Source organism: Telopea speciosissima, chromosome 2, assembly GCF_018873765.1.
Source record: "Telopea speciosissima isolate NSW1024214 ecotype Mountain lineage chromosome 2, Tspe_v1, whole genome shotgun sequence".
Taxonomy (NCBI): domain Eukaryota; kingdom Viridiplantae; phylum Streptophyta; class Magnoliopsida; order Proteales; family Proteaceae; genus Telopea; species Telopea speciosissima.
In genome coordinates this window covers 13251907-13274409 of record NC_057917.1, presented here as the reverse complement: position 1 = coordinate 13274409, position 22503 = coordinate 13251907, and the positions used below count along the sequence as shown (strand labels likewise).

The 22503-nt window shown below is 40.1% G+C and overlaps 1 protein-coding gene across 1 annotated transcript in view; it reads right to left on the bottom strand.

Moving 5' to 3' along the window:
• Nucleotides 1-7710: 7710 nt before the first annotated feature.
• Nucleotides 7711-22503, bottom strand: part of LOC122650470 (E3 ubiquitin-protein ligase RFWD3) — a 32798-nt gene continuing 18005 nt past the window's right edge. Inside the window, exons 10-12 of the mRNA XM_043843884.1 lie at nucleotides 9376-9438; nucleotides 8336-8529; nucleotides 7711-8220 (exon numbers count right to left, since the gene is read on the bottom strand). Coding sequence (XP_043699819.1) covers nucleotides 7731-8220; nucleotides 8336-8529; nucleotides 9376-9438 — 747 coding nt within the window. The 3' untranslated portion in view covers nucleotides 7711-7730. The remainder of the gene's footprint in view (nucleotides 8221-8335; nucleotides 8530-9375; nucleotides 9439-22503) is intronic.

The following is a 22503-nucleotide window of genomic DNA, read 5'->3' as shown; positions in this document are numbered from 1 at the left end:
TTATACTAAAAAAGTGAAAATTTAAAGTTACAAATTATTTGACACCTTAGGAAGAGGTGGTAATAAAAAAGAAATTAAAGGTGAATTAATCTATGGTAGTATAAATGGCCTAATTAAGCACCAACAGGATTACAACTTATTGTGTTGCAGGCTTCCTTGATACTCACATATATTGTATGCTAAATAGTAGGCTATTCATAATTGATTAATTGATTGATGAGAACATTTGATTTGATTAAGCTCCCTCTCTTCTAATAAATAGTTACTCATAAAAACAATTTTTTTTTAAAAATGATTTGATGCATGTATTATTGTCCAGTATGATTGGATGCTTCGAATCCCAACATATTCATAATAAACTCTAATGTTAACCTTAACGATGGAAAAAATTCCTCTGCAGTTCGGGCATCTTGTGGTGTTTTGCATTTTGGGTCTGAGAGCTTGACACGTGGACTATGTTTCAACCAACAATGCGAGCTCGATAGACCTTGTTTTTTCTTTCTATTTTTATTTTCTTTTTCTTTCTTCTCAAGCTCGGCACCATTGGATGCCGCATCTTTCATGTGTCGAGCCCTCAGACCATAACTATAAGACACTACTGCAAGATGCCTGAACTGTAGAGGATTTTATTCCCCTAATCAAGGACACATCTTCATAATGGACATATGGGCACTATTCTTGTCATTTCACATGTTTACTTGAAAATGTGCAGAGCTTTTAATAATGTCAACAAATCACATTCAAATTATTTTCAAAATCTTTTTTTAATCTTATATAAAATAACTTTTGAGAATAGGATAAAGGGTAATCAAAAGAAGGTTACAATTTTTCACTTCACCATTTGACAACAAGATGCATCCAAAATTGTTTGTCTAGAACTTAATGTAATTCAATTTAGTCCATTAATGGAGTTTTAGCTACTAGATGCAGACTGACTCAGATAGCTCAAAACACATTTTAGATTCGTAAGGTATTGTTCCAAACAAGGCTAATCTAGGGTACGAGTTGATCCGGCCAGGTTGAATTGTACCAGACAGGCTCAGTGTTCAAGCCATAACATTACTGATTCTGCAAAACCTTATGCTAATGTTGTTAGATATTTTTCAACGACGATGTGTGGGCTTGATTAATTATCGGATCGATCATTGATGGAAATCAAAAAATACAAGGGCTGACGTGACTTGCTACTTATTTTATTGAGATGAACAGAACCGGTCTAGCCCATTGTGGAAATGGGTTAGGGTTTGGGGAGTATTATAAATACTAATGATGAGGGGTCCCTGCAGTCACTATTCTCTTTTTTCTTTTCTCCACAAGAAAAGGAGCTCTGTGAGAGTCTAAGAGATTGTGGAAGATCCCCATCTCGGTTATTCAAGATTATTCGAGGATTCGCAACCATACTTTATCGGATCATTATTTCTCTTCTGGGTATTCTTATTTGTTCTTCATCAGCATACGTGGTGAAAGGTACACATCTCCCTCATGTTTATTTATTTGCATCACTGTGTTCTAGTTATCCATACAGAGATCTGGGATTGGGATTTTGATGAAACCCAACGTATTTCTAACAAATGTTTTCTACAGGAGAGTTATTACTAACCCATCTGACAGGTCCAACCTCAATTTTGACCTAGTTTGATCAGCTCAAACTGGTCTGACCCATTAACTCACCATGGAAGAACCAACTAGGTCATCAATAATTCACAAGTTAATATTGTTCTTATTAAATGAATGGGAAAATGTTCTCCGCACCGAGGGCACAAGCTGCACCTATACCCATGGGGGTGAGTGAAATGATAGCCTCGACCCCCACCCCCATTGGTGTTGCCCGCTAACTTTCCACACGCGGGTTGTTGTGTGTCTATCCCTCTCCCATGAATTTAAAACCAAAAAATTTTCAATATACATTTTTTTTTTGTGTTTTACTTGTTTTTTCTCCCACAAGAATGAACCCAAGACCATCCCAATGTTGCTTTTTGCAAAGCATATGAGTGAGAAAACTTTAGTTCCACATTGAAAATGAAAGAAAATATAGTAAGGTTCATAAATTATAATGGAATCTACAAGGGTATGGTTCCATGAAAATAAATGCTCAATTTGCTCATTTGTCTCTCTACGGTCGAGAATTGAGTCGAGCTGGGCCAAGCAATGGAGAGGCAAGCGCGTGCTAATATGTATGTAATTTTCTTTTTTGCTAGCAGTCGGATTTAGCAAAGGAAGTTCTATTACTGATTTCGGAATTTGATTATTGAACGTCGTTGGGCAGAGCACATTCGGTTATGATGAATTGATGTTGTCGGTGATTTACGTTGTACATTGTTCATATTTCATTAGATGTCGATAATGCTAGTTTTCCGTGTTTTTTCTCTCCGAAAGCACTTCTCTTGAACTTTTTAGGACAATGTTTGCTAAGGGTATCTCTCCTCTATAAATAGAAGACGTCTCTAACTACCACTTTAGAGACAATATTCTAAGTGTCTTATTAGTCTCTTCTCTCTCTTTTCTCTTTTGCGTATATTTAACCAACACATAGTTATTCTTCTTCTGTATGTAGTATTTGTTTTACCGATTCTCCTTTGATTAGAGTCTGAACAAAACCTTATGCTAATGTTGTTAGATATTTTTCAACGACGATGTGTGGGCTTGATTAATTATCGGGTCGATCATTGATGGGAATCAAAAAATACAAGGGCTGACGTGACTTGCTACTTATTTTATTGAGATGGACCGGACCGGTCTAGCCCATTGTGGAAATGGATTAGGGTTTGAGGAGTATTATAAATACTAATGATGAGGGGTCCCTGCAGTCACTATTCTCTTTTCTCTTTTCTCCACAAGAAAAGGAGCTCTGTGAGAGTCTAAGAGATTGTGGAAGATCCCCATCGCGGTTATTCAAGATTATTCGAGGATTCGCAACCATACTTTATCGGATCATTATTTCTCTTCGGGGTATTCTTATTTGTTCTTCATCAGCATACGTGGTGAAAGGTACACATCTCCCTCATGTTTATTTTTTGCATCACTGTGTTCTAGTTATCCATACAGAGATCTGGGATTGGGATTTTGATGAAACCCAACGTATTTCTAACAAATGTTTTCTACAGGAGAGTTATTTCTAACCCATCTGACAGGTCCAACCTCAATTTTGATCTAGTTTGATCAGCTCAAACTGGTCTGACCCATTAATTCACCATGGAAGAACCAACTAGGTCATCAATAATTCACAAGTTAATATTGTTCTTATTAAATGAATGGGAAAATGTTCTCCGCACCGAGGGCACAAGCTGCACCTATACCCATGGGGGTGAGCGAAATGATCGCCTCGACCCCCACCCCCAAACCCCACCCCTATTGATGCTGCCCGCTAACTTTCCACACGCGGGTTGTTGTGTGTCTATCCCTCTCCCATGAATTTAAAACCAAAAAATTTTCAATATACATTTTTTTTTGTGTTTTTCTTGTTTTTTCTCCCTCAAGAATGAACCCAAGACCATCCCAATGTTGCTTTTTGCAAAGCATATGAGTGAGAAAACTTTAGTTCCACATTGAAAATGAGAGAAAATATAGTAAGGTTCATAAATTATAATGGAATCTACAAGGGTATGGTTCCATGAAAATAAATGCTCAATTTGCTCATTTGTCCCTCTACGGTCGAGAATTGAATCGAGCTGGGCCAAGCAATGGAGAGGCAAGCGCGCGCTAATATGTATGTAATTTTCTTTTTTGCTAGCAGTCGGATTTAGCAAAGGAAGTTCTATTACTGATTTCGGAATTTGATTATTGAACGTCGTCGGGCAGAGCACATTCGGTTATGATGAATTGATGCTGTCGGTGATTTACGTTGTACATTGTTCATATTTCATTGGATGTCGATAATGCTAATTTTCCGTGTTTTTTCTCTCCGAAAGCACTTCTCTTGAACTTTTTAGGACAATGTTTGCTAAGGGTATCTCTCCTCTATAAATAGAAGACGTCCCTAACTAACACTTTAGAGACAATATTCTAAGTGTCTTATTAGTCTCTTCTCTCTCTTTTCTCTTTTGCGTATATTTAACCAACACATAGGTATTCTTCTTCTGTATGTAGTATTTGTTTTACCGATTCTCCTTTGATTCGAGTCTGAACAAAACTTTGTAGAACTCGAAAGAGTGCAGTGTAGAAGAGTGAACTTATGCAGGCCAATAGCTGTTTTGTCTTAGAGACTAGTTTGCATTTGTCCCGACTGCACCATTGGGTGTGTTTATAGACAATGTCAAGTGACGTGACTCAATCGTATTGGACTCCTTTGTAGCATGACAGGGAGCGTGTAGCGCACATCCAATGGCCCACAGTATTTGGGCACGTAGCCCAACACCCCACGTGTACGTTGGGTTGTATGCCCAAGCACTGCAGGCCGTCAGATGGTACACTACAAACCATGTCGCTCTACAGAAGACCCAAATCCGACTCAATGCTCATTGACAGCCAAGAATATCTCATTCAAAACATCATTAAATTTGTTGTTGGAAATCTCCTACCAAGGCATAGAACTGGTTGTTTGATTACCGTTACAAATAAGTTTTGGTTCTCTCTTACATGCGATTATATATCATTCCCTTTAAAACAAATATTAATGGGAAAAATATATTTTCTTCCCAATCAACGATTGAAATGGCATTTATTGGAAGTGACAACAGATGCTTCTAGGATTAAGCAACTAATAATGCAAATTAAGATTAGTGAACTGAGAGGGCCATGAGGCCCAAATGGATAGAAACTAGCTAACTACTTCTATGTGTCATAAGAAAAAGATGCAACGGACACAGGAATGTTTCCAAAAGCAAATAGATAGGGATGGTTCATGTCATGATCTCTCATTTTCCTCTTAGTTTTGGCATCTCATGGAAACTATATCATTTTAAGATTTGAGCACTTAAAGTTGGTTATGTTAAATTAAATTCTTGGGGCACAAGCCCGATCGCAAACCATACAGAGAAACCTAGAACACAATGTTACACGATATAATGAAACATAAAGAAGAGATTCCTGTGTACTTTGCACCGTGCACAACCTTTCATAACTCCATGAGTCTCTTCTTTATATGGGAGAAAGAGGGGAAATTTATGATAAAGGCTGTAGGGACCTAAGAAAAGTATATATAATATTGCCCTAACCCCTAAACTCAATTCCACACTGAATTGGATTGGTCTATCTCAGCGTGTGATGAATCGAACTGGTTCATGCGTAGACTCCCACTAAGTAACTAACCCGTAATTACTTAAGCCCATAATTAGAAACTTATAACAGGTTACACTGTGATTGTAAGCATATCGAATTTGCCCTCCTTTGTACAAACCGGGCTAGGCAATTATCTTTATCCTATAGGAGGGCAATAATATTGAAGGGTTTTGTTCTGCCTTACTCCAATCTCTCACTTTCTTCTCTTGTGTGTATCTAAGTAGCACATTGTTGTTCTTTTTCTTTCGATGTTCTTTGTTTTATCAATTCTCCTCTAAAAATCTTATTTCGAGTCTTAGCATAACTTTATAGAATTCGAAGGAGTGTGATAAGAGAGTGCACTACTGCTTTCAGAAGCCAAGGCCTGTTTTGTCTTGGAGACCAATTCGTATTTGTTCTACTTACACCATTGGGTGCATCTATGGTCCTTAGGATAATGTCAAATTACATGATTCGCCCACATCAAAGTTTCCTACCAAGGCATAGGACTGCTTGTTTAGCTAGCAATACAAATAAGTTCCGGTTCTCTCTTATATGTCATTATCTTTTAAAACAAATACCAATGGGAAAAATATTTTCTTCCTCCTTATGAACAATTAAAGTGGATTTTGACATGACAAAGATGTTTTTAATTAGGCTTAACCAACCAATAATGCAAAGATTAGTGAGTTGAGAAGGCCTTGAGCCCAAATGGATAGACTATGATTGTAACCATATTGAATTCTAACTCTCTCTCTCTCTCTCTCTCTCTCTCTCTCTCTCAATAACACACTATTCTTCGTCTTCTTTTAAGTGTTCTTTGTTATACTGATTCTCCTTTGAAAATTTTATTTCGAATCGGAGCACAATTTTGTAGAAGTTGAAAGAGTGCATGCACTACTACTTGTGGAAGCCAATTGCTATATTATTTTGGAGACCAATTCGCATTTGTCCTGATTGTACCATTGGGGGCATCTATGGTCTTTAAGACAATATCAAATGACATGACATGACCTACATCCATGCACTATCGCGAAGACTATCATTTGAAGAATTATTAAGTTCGTTGTTGGAAATCTCCTACCAAGGCATTGGACCACTTGTTTGGCTGGCATTACAAATAAGTTTCGTAAATATTTTGTTCCTCCCAATCAACTATTTAAGTGACATTTCGATGTGACAAAAGATGCTTTTAGGGTTAAGTAACCAATAATGCAAAGATTAGTGAGTTGAGAGGGCCTTGAGGCCCAAATAGATAGAACCTAGCTAATTTCTATGTGTCATAAGGAAAAAATTAAAATGCAAATGCAATGGACATAGGAGAATGTTTCCAAAAGCAAATAGATAGGGTTGGCTCATGTCTTGATCTCTACTTTTCCTCTTATTTTTGACATCTGATGGAGATTAGATTCATTTTAAGATGTTGAAAAGATCCTTCCAACCAAGTAATGACCAGCATAGGATGATATGAACATAATACAACTTCATTACAGTTGCCGATCACCTCAGGAGTGCCCTACATTTACTTGTGCTTAAAAATAAGGGTTTTGTTCTGTGTAACCACGGATGGTTACCCTATGATTGTAACCATATCTTCTTCTTCTTCTTCTTTGGGTAGAAAAAGACTACAGCTCCTGGACATGGTAGATAGATATTGAATATCTCTAACAATGGTAGAATGATATCTGTCTGTTAGATATGTTAACAACTAAAATTTGTTGCAGCATCGACATACTTTCCTTGTTAATCACGCAACCTTGCAACCTCTTTCTATTCTTGTCACTGATCAACAACCCAATCTCCAACAATGATGCATGAAGAACAGATCAGAACTGACCATCATTGATCCCAATTTTGACTGATTCAATATGGGCGACTCAGAACCTCTAAAAATTTTCTTCATTTTGGATCTGATGACTGATAGGATTTTGGATCTGATGATTGATTCTAGGATTCTTGGAGACCAATTCCAATCCGATCCAAATTTGAATCGGCACTAAGCGATTCCATACCCGATTCCACATTTTAAAACCCTTTTGAAGACGAAGGTACTGTCTTTTCTCATCTAGTAAACTTAATGGATGAAATCCCACCTTCAGTTGCGCATATGCTCTCCTCACTCCTCTTCTCTGCTGTAGCATTAGTAAAAAATATTGGAGATTGATATGAAAATTTCTCTTCCCCTCACCCCCCCCCCTCCTCCCCCTCTCCCCCTTTCCTCCTTTCCTCCTCAATTTTTATGGAAGCTACTCTGGAATATATTGCTCACTAAAGACACTTGTTGGTCTTAGAGCTTCCACCATATTTGGTGTTTGCCACCAATAGATGGAGCTCATGTTCTTGCATGCATAAGCAAAGGATCACAACAACAAACTCCATAAAGAACAACATTGGTAAGTGAAGCTGAAGCAATTTATGCCAGGCTTTTTGCCTATATACAGAGATGTCCTCTAGACTTTGCCTATAATATAATTTAACGGAATTATAATATTTTTTACACTATTTGCGAGTCAAAAATACAGGAAAGGCTTGTTTCAAGACAGCCTTGTCGAGAAGAGCTCCAGTTTGTCTTCACTTATATAACCAAGTAAACCTGTGCCCCAAGATGCGTACTTCACATCAATAATGGGATGCTGATGCTGCTCAAGAGTCTGAATAACCCTTAAACTAGACAAATCCCAGATCTTCATTGAACGGGTTGCTTCATCCCCATATGCTAAAAGAGGATTGCAATTCTCTAGATTTATAATTACGGACTTGGACAATCGCACACCATTTACATAGGTTAACGTAGAACCCAAGCTTTGGTAACAGCTGCTCCCTATTCGCTTAACATGGACATGGGAACCTTGTACCCCTTGTCCAAGAGCTGAAGGAGAAGGAGAAAACGATGGCTGAGTACCGATGGTATCATTGAATGTCTCAACTTTAGGACGAAATGTAGCTATAATGTCATCACTCATGGGTGAATAGGCAAGTGATATACAGACTCCTTGGTTCTCCATTCCGGGAATCAGAGATGGCCTATAATGAGTAAAATTTAACTAAATGTTAGAACAAGCCATCACTCAAAACACATTGAAACGAGAGTAGCATAAACATCATCAATGTAATGTATACCAAGTGCTCATAGACCAACCTTTGTCCAACGACGCCTGTGTTCCATACGCATGGACCAACTGAAGAAGCACTTAGGAGTGTACTGCCACCATAAAGAACGGCTGAATCATGCACAAGAGACTGTATGGTATGAACAGGATGGTAACTCAGTCCGTTAAAGGATTTAATAGGCCCTATGGTTTGTCGCATATCAAACACCTGAATCATGCCATTCTGCAGAAGAGAAGATCATTAGTTCCCTTTCTCTATGATTGACTGCCTCATTAGAGTTTATTAGAGCATAATTGAATTCTTAGAATGTGTAGTTGATGTTGATGTTGTGTTCATTTTCTTTACTTTCAAAATGATTCATGTTATGTAGCCGACCCCGTTCAGTTGGGATAAGGCTGAGTTGTTGTTGTTGTTGTTGTTGTTGTTTTGAATTGCTAGAATGAATTGTTATGGACCGGTGCATAAGATGTATATTTGTCTATTTAGTGCTATCTATTTTCCCATCCTAAGGTTTAATATTAGTAACCAAGGTTCCTGGATTTGGTTTCGACCAGGCTCGAAACCAAAATACTTTGTGAAACTGCATAATTTTGGTACGTTTCAGTGGATAATCTTGAGGCCCAAATGGCCAAATTAAATCCTGAAACTTCTAGGAAACCCTATTTTAGGCCCTATAAACATAGTGGAACCCTCAGATTGTAAAAAAAAAAAAACACTGAAAATCAAAATGGTAATTTGACTTTATATTCAGGTTTCCACAAACCTCAAAGTCAAAACCAACGAAATGGGTCAAACGAAATTCGTTCTATGCGATCCAAGAAGAGAAAGAGAGATGACCAAAGAGAATTACAAAAATTGAAACTATTTGATAAATAAGAGGGCCCTAGTGTTCACAATGCATGGGGAATGCCAACAGTTGAACACCTGACACATGGTGGTACTGTTACATGAGTTGGTCCATATGATAGAGGACTCCACACCCACCTCAATGGTAACATTTCAGCCTAATTTTGGTCCAATACAATTCCTAGTGAGAAAAACAGAAATGGAGAAGAGAGTTACAGATACCTGTAGTCCAGCATATATGTGATGTGAACAGTTGAGATCCCATGAACATGACCAAGCAGGCGCCTGAAAATATATTACGTTAATTCTTAGGGTTTCCCTGATAATGAAATAATATTTTAAAGATAGAACTGTGGTGTTTTTTTGGGGGGGTGGGCTTGGGGTTGAGAAAGCTAGAATTGATATATTATTATTATATTACTACTTTGCAATTACTCCTAATTTAGTAAAGGGAGAATGTTCTTTGTGCCGCAGCGCAGCCTGCGCCCAGGCACATGGGCAGCCTGTGCAGAGGGCAGGGTGGTCATTGCACCCACCCCCATGTGCCTGGGCGCAGGCTGCGCTGCGGCACAGAGAATAGCGCCCCTTTAGTAAAATATCCCATGATTCCATTTTAAAGATAAAATACAAAGACTTGACAAGATAGACGTGATAAAGGGACCCTAGAATCTTGCAAAACATAGAAAGAATAAAAAGCAGGCTAAGGAACAAATGAAAAAAAGAATTACAATTTCAAGAGTATCAAGTCAAAATGAGTAGCTAACTAGCAATGGAGAGAATCAGCAAATGTCCTGTGTTTGGAATCCCTTGATTCCTAGAGTCCTATAAAATTTAATGCAAATAATCACTACAAAAAATAAGGAAGTGACCCTAATATCAAAAAAAAAAAAAAAAAAAACCCAAAAAATCCAACATGATTATGGTCGGAATTACTCTGGATAACCAAAAAACCGTAAGACTCCCCCACTTCGACAAGATCAGTAACTGGACATTTATCTTTGTCTAGATTAAAGATTTTGTTTCTGCAGTTTAAATCTTTAGATAGGTTAGAGTATGAGGGCTGCAAGTTGGGTAAGCATCATCGTGCTACTTATCTATCTCGTTCTATGCCCCGTAGTCCGTCTTCATTTTCCTTGGTACATTCAGATGTGTGGGGTCCTTGTCGTGCAAGTAATAGACATGGTTTTTGGTATTGTGTCACATTTGTGGACGACCATTCCAGAATTACATGGTTGTATCTTTTAAAGGATCGGTCTGAATTTTTGCATGTATTTCAAAGTTTTTGCAATGAAATAAAGACCCAATTTAATGCTTCTATTAAAGTTTTTCGGTCTGATAATGCTTTGGAATTTGTTCAAAATGAGATCTCTTCCTTTTGTGTTGCTAATGGAATGATTCACCAAACTAATTGTTCTTATACCCCTCAACAAAATGGGGTAGCGGAACGGAAGAAAAGGCATTTACTTGAGGTCGCCCGGGCTCTCATGCTACATATGCAGGTGCCCAAAAATTTTTGGTGTGATGCAGTCCTTACTGCTTATTTTTTTATTAACTGAATGCCTTCATCGGTGTTTGCAGATAAATCTCCTTTTCTATTTTATTTCCTGACTTATCGATTTTTAGCTTGCCTCCTTGGGTTTTTGGGTGTGTCTGCTTTGTTCATAACCTTCATCTCCCTGGTGATAAGTTAGACCCTAGGTCACCAAATGCATTTTCATGGGTTACTCGCAGGCCCAAAAGGGGTATAGGTGTTATGACCCTCTAACTCGAAGGCAATTTGTTAGTATGGATGTCACATTGTCACCTTCTTTGAAGATACATCCTACTTTTCTGGTCACCCACCTTGTTAGGTGATCCGTTAGCTATGTCTGACCCTCCTCCCATTCCGGTTGTTGTTCCTATATCTACCTCTCCACTACAGGTGTATCGGCGCAAGAGGCATATTGAGCAACTCAGTACAGATAATATTGGTCCATCTACTTCGCTTTTGGTACTGTCCTCAGCCTCTAGTGGAGATCCTAGCTTACCTGCTCTCCCTGACTTACCAGCTGATCCGGACCCTGATGACTTACTAATTGCCTTTTGGAAAGGTAAACGTCAATGCACTCAGAAAATTTTAGTTGCATATCCAATTGATAAGTTTGTTTCACTGTCTCATCTTCCATCATGCCATCATAGTCTTCCTACTTCCCTGTATACTCCACTCCTCACACCCCTACTGAGGCTCTTGCTATCCATGCTTGGAAGAAAGCCATGGATGTGGAAATGGATGCCTTACTGACTCAGCATACATGGGAGTTGGTGGATTTACCTCCTTGCAAAGACCTAGATACAAGAGGCATCCATGCCTCTTGTTGGTATCCGTAGAGCTCTGATACCACTTAATGTAGTTCTAGATAGGGTAAAGCCCTACTAGAAGCCAATTAAACCAGGACCAATAACAAAGAACTAAGGGGCTGCTGGTTCTGCAGTTACAATAGGACAGAAGTGTAGTTTTAGATCAAAATCCTAGGGTTAGGCTGGGGTAATGGGAATACAGTTTATATGATTAAACTAGGCAGGTTTTAGGGAGTGTAATGAACTAGGTTTGATTAAGTTTAGATAAGAATTTAAAATCTCAGAAATTAGGGTTAGGGTTTAGGGTTTTAGAAATTAGATTGAATTTAGGGTTTCTAATGGAAGTTTAGGACTGGGGTTGAGGTCGAGTTTAGGGGACAGTAGGAGGGAAGTTCAACCAGATTTTGGGCTGGTTCTGATGGTTAGATTAGGCTGTGGGAATTTTAAGGCTTGTGGAGCTTTAATGGAGGTGAGGGGATTTAGGGTTTTGAACTAGGAATGGGGGCAGCAATCTGAATCGCGTGGAGGAGTTAATGTAATGATGTTAAGTCTGAAATTTGAGGGGATTTGAATGATAGGAATTGGCAGGACAGAATTTAGAACACTAGGGTTTATGGAATTCAATCAAAAAAAAAGGGGGAATCGATTGGGGAAGGAAAAGGAATGGAAACAGGATTTAAAATTCAAACTTACAGCATAACTCCACTTACAGCAAGCTTAAGCAATGAAGGATGGAATCACCTTCAGAGAGAGATCCTCCCAGCCGTCACGACGTAAAGAGTCGACTAGATTCCACCAATCCCTTTCCGCCTTGATAGAACCACAAGGATGCACAAACTCACAAGCAAGGTTTAAAATCTCGTCTCGTCTCGCCATTTCGGGCTGGTCAAGATTTCCAAAATATACCGAAATTTCGCTGAAATATGGTATTTTTTCTGCCATATTTCGGCACTCCATCTCAGTGGGTTTTTGGCCATATTAAGGCCTGATATTTCATGTACACCCTTGTTTAAGCTAAATAAACACATTTAAACCTTCATATTGCAAAAAAATCAACTCGAAGTGGTGCTTTGGGTTTGCACCCATGATTGACAGTATACGGTCGAACCCTGATGTATAAATAGTTAAGTACACATTGTTTAACGAAATATACCAAAATTTCACAAAATTTTGACAAAATATACCGAAATTTGAACATTTTTTATTTCGGAAGCCCATCTCGTCTCGGTAGTGTCGAAATTACCGAAATATACCAAAATTTCGGCGATATGTCACAAAATTTTGAACCATGCTCACAAGGAGCAAAGGAGACGCAACAATGGCAGCCAAGCAAACACGATTTTTTTTTCATAAACTTGTGGGGGAGCCTCCCACGATTTGAATATTTATAACATAGGCTAACAGCCAAATCCTATTACAATCTAACCTCTTCCATCATAAATCGTGGAAGGGAATGACTACTATCTAAAATTAATAACTTAAAATACTGAAAAGATCTAATTAACCCTACTAACTTAAGTTAAAAGACACTTAGCTAAATAAATTAAATTGAACCAATTGAACGCAACCAATTTGAACCGGTTCAATTGAAAAACAGAAAAGGGATGCAACCAATTTGAACCGGTTCAATTGAAAAACAGAAAAATAAACTAAGTATGGAATGAAAAAAAAAAAACTAGAATGCAATCCTAAAGCTATGGCTCCAAACTAAGCCCTAATTCAGGACTTTTTCTTCTCCTTCTTCCTACTCGGTGCTGCATCAACTCTTCCCGACTTAAAAGCATTCATCTCTAATGAATGGCTGGAGATCATGGAATAGTCATTCAAATCAGGGTCAAGTTTCTTAAGATCATACTCAGCAGTAGGTACGAGGAGGGTAATGATACAAGAGGGATTCATGTGCTGCTTCAAGAGGCTGCTACCCAGCCAGAATTCCAACCTTCCCCTCTCTCAAAAGAGCTGCTGTCTGCCTACAAATTTGGAAGAACAGAGAGTCCCTCCATTCAGGCTAGTTTGGCTCTGACTAGTCTGAATGGAGGCATTCATGTGCTGCTTCAAGAGTTGCTGCCCCTATCAGGAGGGACTCTCTGTTCTTCCAATTGTTGCAATCTAGTCTGAATGGAGCTAGTACCTGTCTTTGGAGTGTTTTTTTTTCAAACACTCCAAAGAGCAGTGCATTTATGCTGCCACTGTGACCCTATCCTGGGTTTATAGGGTCTTCATCATCATCGTGGACTTCCTCTTTCTCAGCCACATTGATGTTCTTCCTTTTGTTTGGGCAGTCTCTAGCAATATGCCCCTTGTCTTGACAATAGAAACAAGTAAAAGGGTCATTACGTCCCATAAGAGCTTTGCCCTTATCGTCAACACGTGGGGGAACAGCAGGGCGAGAGGTGCTGCCTATAGACGAACACTATCGTGAGGTGCTAGTATTGATGTAGGCCGGCTTGGAAGTAGAACCCGATTGTTTGCTTGAACCTAGTAGCTCCTCTGCTTTCAAGGCCTTCTCAAAGATCTCGAATGTCAGTAACTTCAACCACCCCAATTGCCCTGTTGATCTCACTTGTCAAACCCAAGAACCGGGAAAGCATTTGGATGCCCTCCTCTCTAATACCAATGCGAGAAGAAAGTGCATCAAATTTCCTCATGTACTCAGATACAGTCATGGTCCCTTGGGGTAGGGAGTTGAATTAATCCAGTAACTGAGACCTGAAGTGCCTTGGCAAGTACTTCTTACTCAAGTCATATTTCATGTCCTCCCAAGTGCGGGGTGCAGTACCATCAAAGTCCATCTCTCTTTCAACGGTCCTCCACCATTCATGTGCTGGTCCAACTAGTTTGGTACGGACTAGCTTCATTTTTCTCTCTTCAAATAGATCATACCAGTCAAAGTAGTCATCCAGGGCAGCAAGCCAATCATAGAATACCTGAGGGTCATGATCACCATCGAACTCTTTTCAATTCAAGCTTCACTTTCTGGTTGTCAGTATGGCGTCAATTGTGACCTTGTTCCCTAGTAAAGTAGGACCTCATATACCATTTAATGTAGTTCTAGATAGGGTAAAGCCCTACTAGAAGCCAATTAAACCAGGACCAATAACAAAGAACTAAGGGGCAGCTGGTTCTGCAGTTATAATAGGACAAAATTGTAGTTTTAGGTCAAAATCCTAGGATTAGGATGGGGTAATGGGAATATAGTTTATATGATTAAACTAGGCAGGTTTTAGGGAGTGTAATGAACTAGGTTTGAATAAGTTTAAATAAGAATTTAAAATCTCAGAAATTAGGGTAAGGGTTTAGGGGAAGGTTTGATCCAAATATGGGAGGTTTTTATTGGCTGGAAGTACTAATTCTGGAATTTAGGAATTTTTTTGGGTTTCACAGAGACAAAGCAAACTAGGGTTGGAGTGGGAGGACGGGGCTGCAAGTTGGATCAAATGAAGGAGATGTAGTATGGAGACAGTGGTTTGAATTTGAAGAAATTCTGATGGTCAAATATGGCTGGGCAGCAAGATCTAGGGTTTAATGGAATTTAAACACAAAAATAAAGGGGATCGATTGGGGGGGAATTAGAGGATTAGAAGAAGAAATTGGTGAACAAGTTGCAACAGAAATCCACTAGCAGCAGCTTGAACAGGGTTGAAGGATAGAACCACCTTCAAAGAAGAACCTCCCAGACGTCACACCGTAAAGAGTCACAGGAGATCCACCTCTGAATCAGCACCAACTGTGAATGCCCTATCCTTTGAGCAAATATTTGAGACACAAGCTCCACCTCTTCAAGAACAGCATCTTGAATATCATTGATCTCCTGTGGAATATTCTCAACCACCTCTTCATCTTCTGCTGTTTCAGATTTGTCTACTTTGACTTCTTCAACGTAGACCTCTTCACTAGAATCTTCCACATGTTGAACTTCCATCTTTGAATCTTCCAGCATTGTCTCTTCTTTTTCATCATAATTCATTGTGATCACTTCAGCTTTATCTTCAACTTCCTTGGGCAATGAAACCCAATTGAATATTTGAAAAAATCAGAATTGTTGGCCGCCGATTGTTGTTGCTACTGCTCTTTGGAGTGTTTGCCTTAGTGGTTCTATCAAGGAAGACGGGCAGGCGGATCTCCTATGACTCATTACATCGTGATGGCTGGGAGGTTCTTCTCTGAAGGTGGTTCTATCCTTCAACCTTGTTCAAGCTGCTGCCAGTGGATTTCTGCTGCAACTTCTTCACCAATTTCTTCTTCTAATCCTCTAATTCCCCCCCTAATCGATCCCTTTTATTTTTGTGTTTGAATTCCATTAAACCTAATTCCATAAAACCCTAGATCTTGCTTCCCAGCCATATTTGACCATCGGAATTTCTTCAAAGTCAAACCACAGCCTCCATACTACATCCCCTCCATTCGATCCAACTTGCACCCCCATCCTCCCACTCCAACCCTAGTTTGACTTGTCTCTGTGAAACCCAAAAAAAACCCTAAATTCCAGAATTAGTACTTCCAGCCACTCAAATTGGAAGAACAGAGAGTACCTCCTGATAGGGGCAGCAACTTACCCATAGAAGAAGACAGGTACCAACTCCACTCAGTGGTACAGAGGCTGCCTGACAGAGATGAGAACCCTAGAGATGATTAAAGGGGTTATAGAGGTGGACCCAGAGGTCACAGGGACAGATTCAGAGATGACCGAGATGACAGGGATGATAGAGACCATTATAGAGATCGTCGGGACAGACCTAGAGGTACCCGAGAGCCTTCCCAGGAACACAGAGGCTACAGAGACAGAGAAAGAGAAGACCGAGACAGAAATAGAGGTAACCAGCCCACTTTTGAGGAGTATATGAGGTCCTACTAACTGGAGAACAAGGTCACAATCGTCGCCACACTAACAACCAGAAAGTGAAGCTTGAATTGAAAGAGTTCGATGGTGATCATGACCCTCAGATATTCTATGACTGGCTTGCTGCCCTGGATGACTACTTTGACTGGTATGATCTATCTAAAGAGAGAAATATGAAGCTAGTCTGTACCAAACTAGTTGGACTAGCACGTGAAAGGTGGAGGACCACTGAAAGAGAGATGGACTTTGATGGTACTGCACCCCGCACTTGGGAGGACATGAAATATGACCTGAGTAAGAAGTACTTGCCAAGGCACTTCAGGTCTCAATTACAGGATCAATTCAACTCCCTATGCCAAGGGACCATGACTGTATCTGAGTACATGAGGAAATTTGATGCACTTTCTTCTCGCACTGGTATTAGAGAGGAGGGCATGTAGATGCTTTCCCGGTTCAGGTTGAGTTTGACAAGTGAGATCAACAGGGCAATTGGGGTGGTTGAAGTTAAAGACATTTGAGATTGCTTTGAGAAGGCCTTGAAAGCAGAGGAGCTACTAGCTTCAAGAAAACAGCTGGTTCTACTTCCAAGCCGGCCTACATCAACACTAGCACCTCACGACAGGGTCCCTCTATAGGCAGCACCTCTCGCCCTGCTGTTCCCCCACGTGTTGACGATAAGGGCAAAGCTCTTATGGGACGTAATGACCCTTGTACTTGTTTCTATTGTCAAGACAAGGGGCATATTGCTAGAGACTGCCCAAACAAAAGGAAGAACATCAATGTGGCTGAGAAAGAGGAAGTCCACGATGATGATGAAGACAAAGACTTCCATGCTTATCCTGCTGATGATGATGAAGATGCGGCTGCTTACTTTGAAGACGAGGGTAATGACCCAAGAGGTGTCCATGTGATGCTTCAAGAGGCTATTGTCCAGCTAGAATTCCAACCTTCTCCATCCATCAAAGAGTTGTTGTCCGCCTACTAGCTTGAGCCATCTGCTGAGGATGATCTTAAGAAACTCGATCCTGATTTGAATGACTATTCTATGATCTCCAACCATTCATCGGAGATGAATGCTTTTAAATCGGGGAGAATAGATGCAGCACCAAGTAGGAAGAAGAAGAAGAAGTCTTGAACTTGGGGCTTAATTAGGGAGCTATAGCTTAGGTTTACATTCTAGTAATTTCCATTCCATACTTAGTTTGGCCTAAGGCCATACTATAAATAATAGAATATCGTGGAGGCTCCCCACAGTTTATTTTGAATTAAAAAATCGTGTTTGCTTGGCTGCCATTGTTGCTGCTCCTTTGCTCCTTGTGAGTGTGTGCATCCTTGTGGATCTGTTGTGGATCTCAAGGTGGCAAGGGATTGGTGGAATCCAATTGACTCCTTACGCTGTGATGGCTAGGAGGATCTTCTTCAGCTAGAAGGTGGTTCTATCCTTCTATCACATAGCTGCTGCCTCCATTGAAGACCGGCTGCAACTGCAAGTAAGTTTGAAGCCCCATCTCCATTTTCTTCCTCCTAATCGATCCCCCTTAATTTTTATTTGAATTCCCTTAACCCTAGTTCAGTTAAAGCCCCAACCAACCATCAAAACTGATTCATATTTCAGTCACAGCCCCTTGACATCATCCCCTGCACTCGATAGTCATCTTAGCCCTATCCAGCCATCTAAACCTAAATTCCCTCTTCTCAATTAAAGCCCTATAAACCCTAAAATTACCACAGTCTATTCTAGCCATCAAAATTAGCCCAAATTCTGGTCGAACCTCCCTCTCCCTGCCAGTAATACTCAATCCTAAACGCAGCCCTTAAGTCCCACTTAAAACCCTAAATTTGACCTAAATTCTAAAACCTAAAACCCGAAACCCTAACCCTAAAATTCTGAAATTTAATTTTGTTAATTAAACATCATTTTACCTACATTAATAGCTTCCCCTAGACCTGCCCATCATTATCATATATCACATTCACTCATTCCCCTTACCTAACCCTAGTTTTGAGTCAAATCAGCCTACTTTGCCGCAATCGGCTGATCAACTTCAGAACCATTGTTCACCTGGCCTCTAGTAGGACTGCCTCCTATTTAGAGCTACATTAACTTGGTGTCAAAGCCCTACATTAAGTGGTCCTGGTAGGGCTTAATGTAGTTCTAGATAGGGTAAAGCCCTACTAGAAGCCAATTAAACCAGGACCAATAACAAAGAATTAAGGGGCTGCTGGTTCTGCAGTTACAATAGGACAGAAGTGTAGTTTTAGACCAAAATCCTAGGGTTAGGCTGGGGTAATGAGAATATAGTTTATATGATTAAACTAGGCAGGTTTTAGGGAGTGTAATTAACTAGGTTTGATTAATTTAGATAAGAATTTAAAATCTCAGAAATTAGGGTTAGGGTTTCGGGTTTTGGGTTTTAGAAATTAGATTGAATTTAGGGTTTCTAATGGGAGTTTAGGATTGGGGTTGAGGTCGAGTTTAGGGGACAGTAGGAGGGAAGTTCGACCAAATTTTGGGCTAGTTCCGATGGTTAGATTAGGCTATGGGAATTTTAGGGCTTGTGGAGCTTTAATGGAGGTGAGAGGATTTAGGGTTTTGAACTAGGAATGGGGGCAGCAATCTGAATCGAGTGGAGGAGTTAATGAAATGATGTTAAGTCTAAAATTTGAGGGGTTTGAATGATAGGAATTGGCTGGGCAGAACTTAGAACACTAGGGTTTATGGAATTCAAACAAAACAAAGGGGGAATCGATAGGGGAAGGAAAAGGAATGGAAACAGAATTTAAAATTCAAACTTACAGCAGAACTCCACTGGCAGCAAGCTTGAACAATGAAGGATGGAACCACCTTCAGAGAGAGATCCTCCCAATCGTCACGGCGTAAAGAGTCGACTGGATTCCACCGATCCCTTTCCACCTTGATAGAACCACAAAGATGCACACTCACAAGGAGCAAAATAGTAGCAACAATGGCAGCCAAGCAAATACGATTTTTTTTTTCATAAAACTTGTGGGGGAGCCTCCCACGATTTGAATATTTATAAAATAGACTAACAGCCAAATCCTCTTACAATCTAACCTCTTCCATCATAAATCGTGGAAGGGAATGACTACTATCTAAAATTAATAACTTAAAATACTGAAAAGACCTAATTAACCCTACTAACTTAAGTAAAAAGACACTTAGCTAAATAACTTAAATTGACCCAATTGAACCAATTGGATGCAACCAATTTGAACCGGTTCAATTGAAAAACAGAAAAATAAACTAAGTACGGAATGAAAAAAATACTAGAATGCAATCCTAAACCTATGGCTCCAAATTAAGCCCTAATTTAGGACTTCTTCTTCTCCTTCTTCTTCCTACTTGGCGCTGCATCAACTCTCCCTGACTTAAAAGCATTCATCTCCAATGAATGGCTGGAGATCATGGAATAGTCATTCAAATCAGGGTCAAGTTTCTTAAGATCATCCTCAGCAGATGGTTCAAACTTGTAGGCGGACAGCAGCGCTTTGGAGAGTGGGGAAGGCTGGAATTCTGGCTGGGTAGCAGCCTCTTGAAGCAGCACATAAATGCCTCTTGTATCATTACCCTCCTCTTCAAAGTAAGCAGCCACATCATCATCATCATCATCATCATCAGCAGCAGCAGGATAAGCTTCGAAGCCCTTTTCTTCATCACCATCGTGGGCTGCTTCCTTTTCAGCCACATTGATGTTCTTCCTCTTGCTTGGGCAATCCCTAGCAATATGTCCCTTCTCTTACAATGGAAACAAGTGAAAGGATCATTACGTCACATAGGAGCTTTGCCCTTATCATCAACACGTGGGGGAGCAGCAGGGCGAGAGGTGCTGCCTATAGAGGGACCCTGTCGTGAGGTGCTAGCGTTGATGTAGGCCGGCTTGGAAGTAGAACCCAGCTGTTTGCTTGAAACTAGTAGCTCCTCTGCTTTCAAGGCCTTCTCAAAGCAATCTCGAATGTCTGTAACTTCAACCAGCCTAATGGCCCTATTGATCTCACTTGTCAAACCCAACTTGAACCGTGAAAGCATCTGGATGCCCTCCTCTCTAATGCCAGTGCGAAAAGAGAGTGCATTGAATTTCTTCATGTACTCAGATACAGTCATGGTCCCTTGGCGTAGGGAATTGAATTGATCCTGTAACTAAGACCTGAAGTGCCTTGGCAAATACTTCTTACTCAGGTCGTACTTCATGTCTTCCCAAGTGCGAGGTGTTGTTCCATTAAAGTCCATCTCCCTTTCAGTGGTCCTCCACCATTCACGTGCTGGTCCAACAAGTTTAGTACGGACTAACTTCATCTTCCTCTCTTCAGACAAGTCATACCAGTCAAAATAATCATCTAGGACAGCAAGCCAGTCATAAAATACCTGAGGGTCATAGTCTCCATCGAATTCTTTCAGTTCAAGCTTCACCTTCTGATTGTCAGTGTGGCGCCTATTAGGACCTTGATCTCCAGTGAAGTAGGATCTCATATACTCCTCAAAAGTGGGTTGTCGACCTCTATTTCTGTCTCAGTCTTCTCAATCTCTGTCTCTGTGACACCTCTGTTTCGATCTCTATATTCCCGGGAAGGTTCACGGGTACCAATGGTCCTGTCCCGATGATCTCTATAATGGTCTTTGTAATCTCTGTCATCTCTGAGTCTGTCTCTGTAATCTCTGGGTTCAACTCTGTGAACTCTGTACCCATCTCTGTGATCTCTGAGTTCATCTCTGTGAACTCTATATCCATCTATGTGATCTCTGGGCTCATCTCTGTGAACTGTGTATCCATCTCTAGGATCTCTGTAATCATCTCTGGTATCCCCATCTCTGTCAGGCAGTCTCTGTACCACAGAATTGAGCTGGTACCTATCGTCAACTATAGGTAAGTTGCCGTCTCTGTCAGGGGGAACTCTCTGTTCTTTCAATTGTTGCAATCTAGCCATGATTGCATCAGTGGTAACCTTTTGGGCTTCAATTGCAGCCCTTTGTTCAGCAGCAAACTTCTGGAACATCTCGATCATTGCAGCTATGGATTCAGCCATGGGCTCTGATACCACTTAATGTAGTTCTAGATAGGGTAAAGCCCGACTAGAAGCCAATTACACCAGGATCAATAACAAAGAACTAAGAGGCCTCTGGTTCTGCAGTTACAATAGGACAGAAGTGTAGTTTTAGGTCAAAATCCTAGGGTTAGGGTGGGGTAATGGGAATATAGTTTATATGATTAAACTAGGCCGGTTTTAGGTAGTGTAATGAACTAGGTTTGATTAAGTTTAGATAAGAATTTAAAATCTCAGAAATTAGGGTTAGGGTTTCGGGTTTTGGGTTTTAGAAATTAGATTAAATTTAGGGTTTCTAATGGGAGTTTAGGACTGGGGTTGAGGTCGAGTTTAGGGGACAGTAGGAGGGAAGTTCGACCAGATTTTGGGCTGGTTCTGATGGTTAGATTAGGCTGTGGGAATTTTAGGCTTGTGGAGCTTTAATTGTTCTGAACTAGGAATGGGGGCAGCAATCTGGATCGAGTGGAGGGGTTAATGTAATGATGTTAAGTCTGAAATTTGAGGGTATTGAATGATAGGAATTGGCTGGACAGAATTTAGAACGCTAGGATTTATGGAATTCAAACAAAACAAAGGGGGAATCGACTGGGGAAGGAAAAGGAATGGAAACAGAATTTCAAAGTCAAACTTACAGCAGAACTCCATTGGCAGCAAGCTTGAGCAATGAAGGATGGAACCACCTTCAAAGAGAGATCCTCCCAGCAGTCACGGCACAAAGAGTCGACTGGATTCCACCAATCCCTTTCCACCTTGATAGAACCACAAGGATGCACACACTCACAAGGAGAAAAGGTGCATCAACAATGGCAGCCAAGCAAACACGATTTATTTTTCATAGAACTTGTGGGGGAGCCTCCCACGATTTGAATATTTATAAAATAGGCTAACAGCCAAATCCTATTACACTCTAACCTCTTCCATCATAAATCGTGGAAGGGAATGACTACTATCTAAAATTAATAACTTAAAATACTGAAAAGACCTAATTAACCCTACTAACTTAAGTTAAAAGACACTTAGTTTATTTTTCTGTTGGTTGTGGAATGAAAAAAAATAGTAGAATGCAATCCTAAACCTATGGCTCCAAACTAAGCCCTAATTCAGGACTTCTT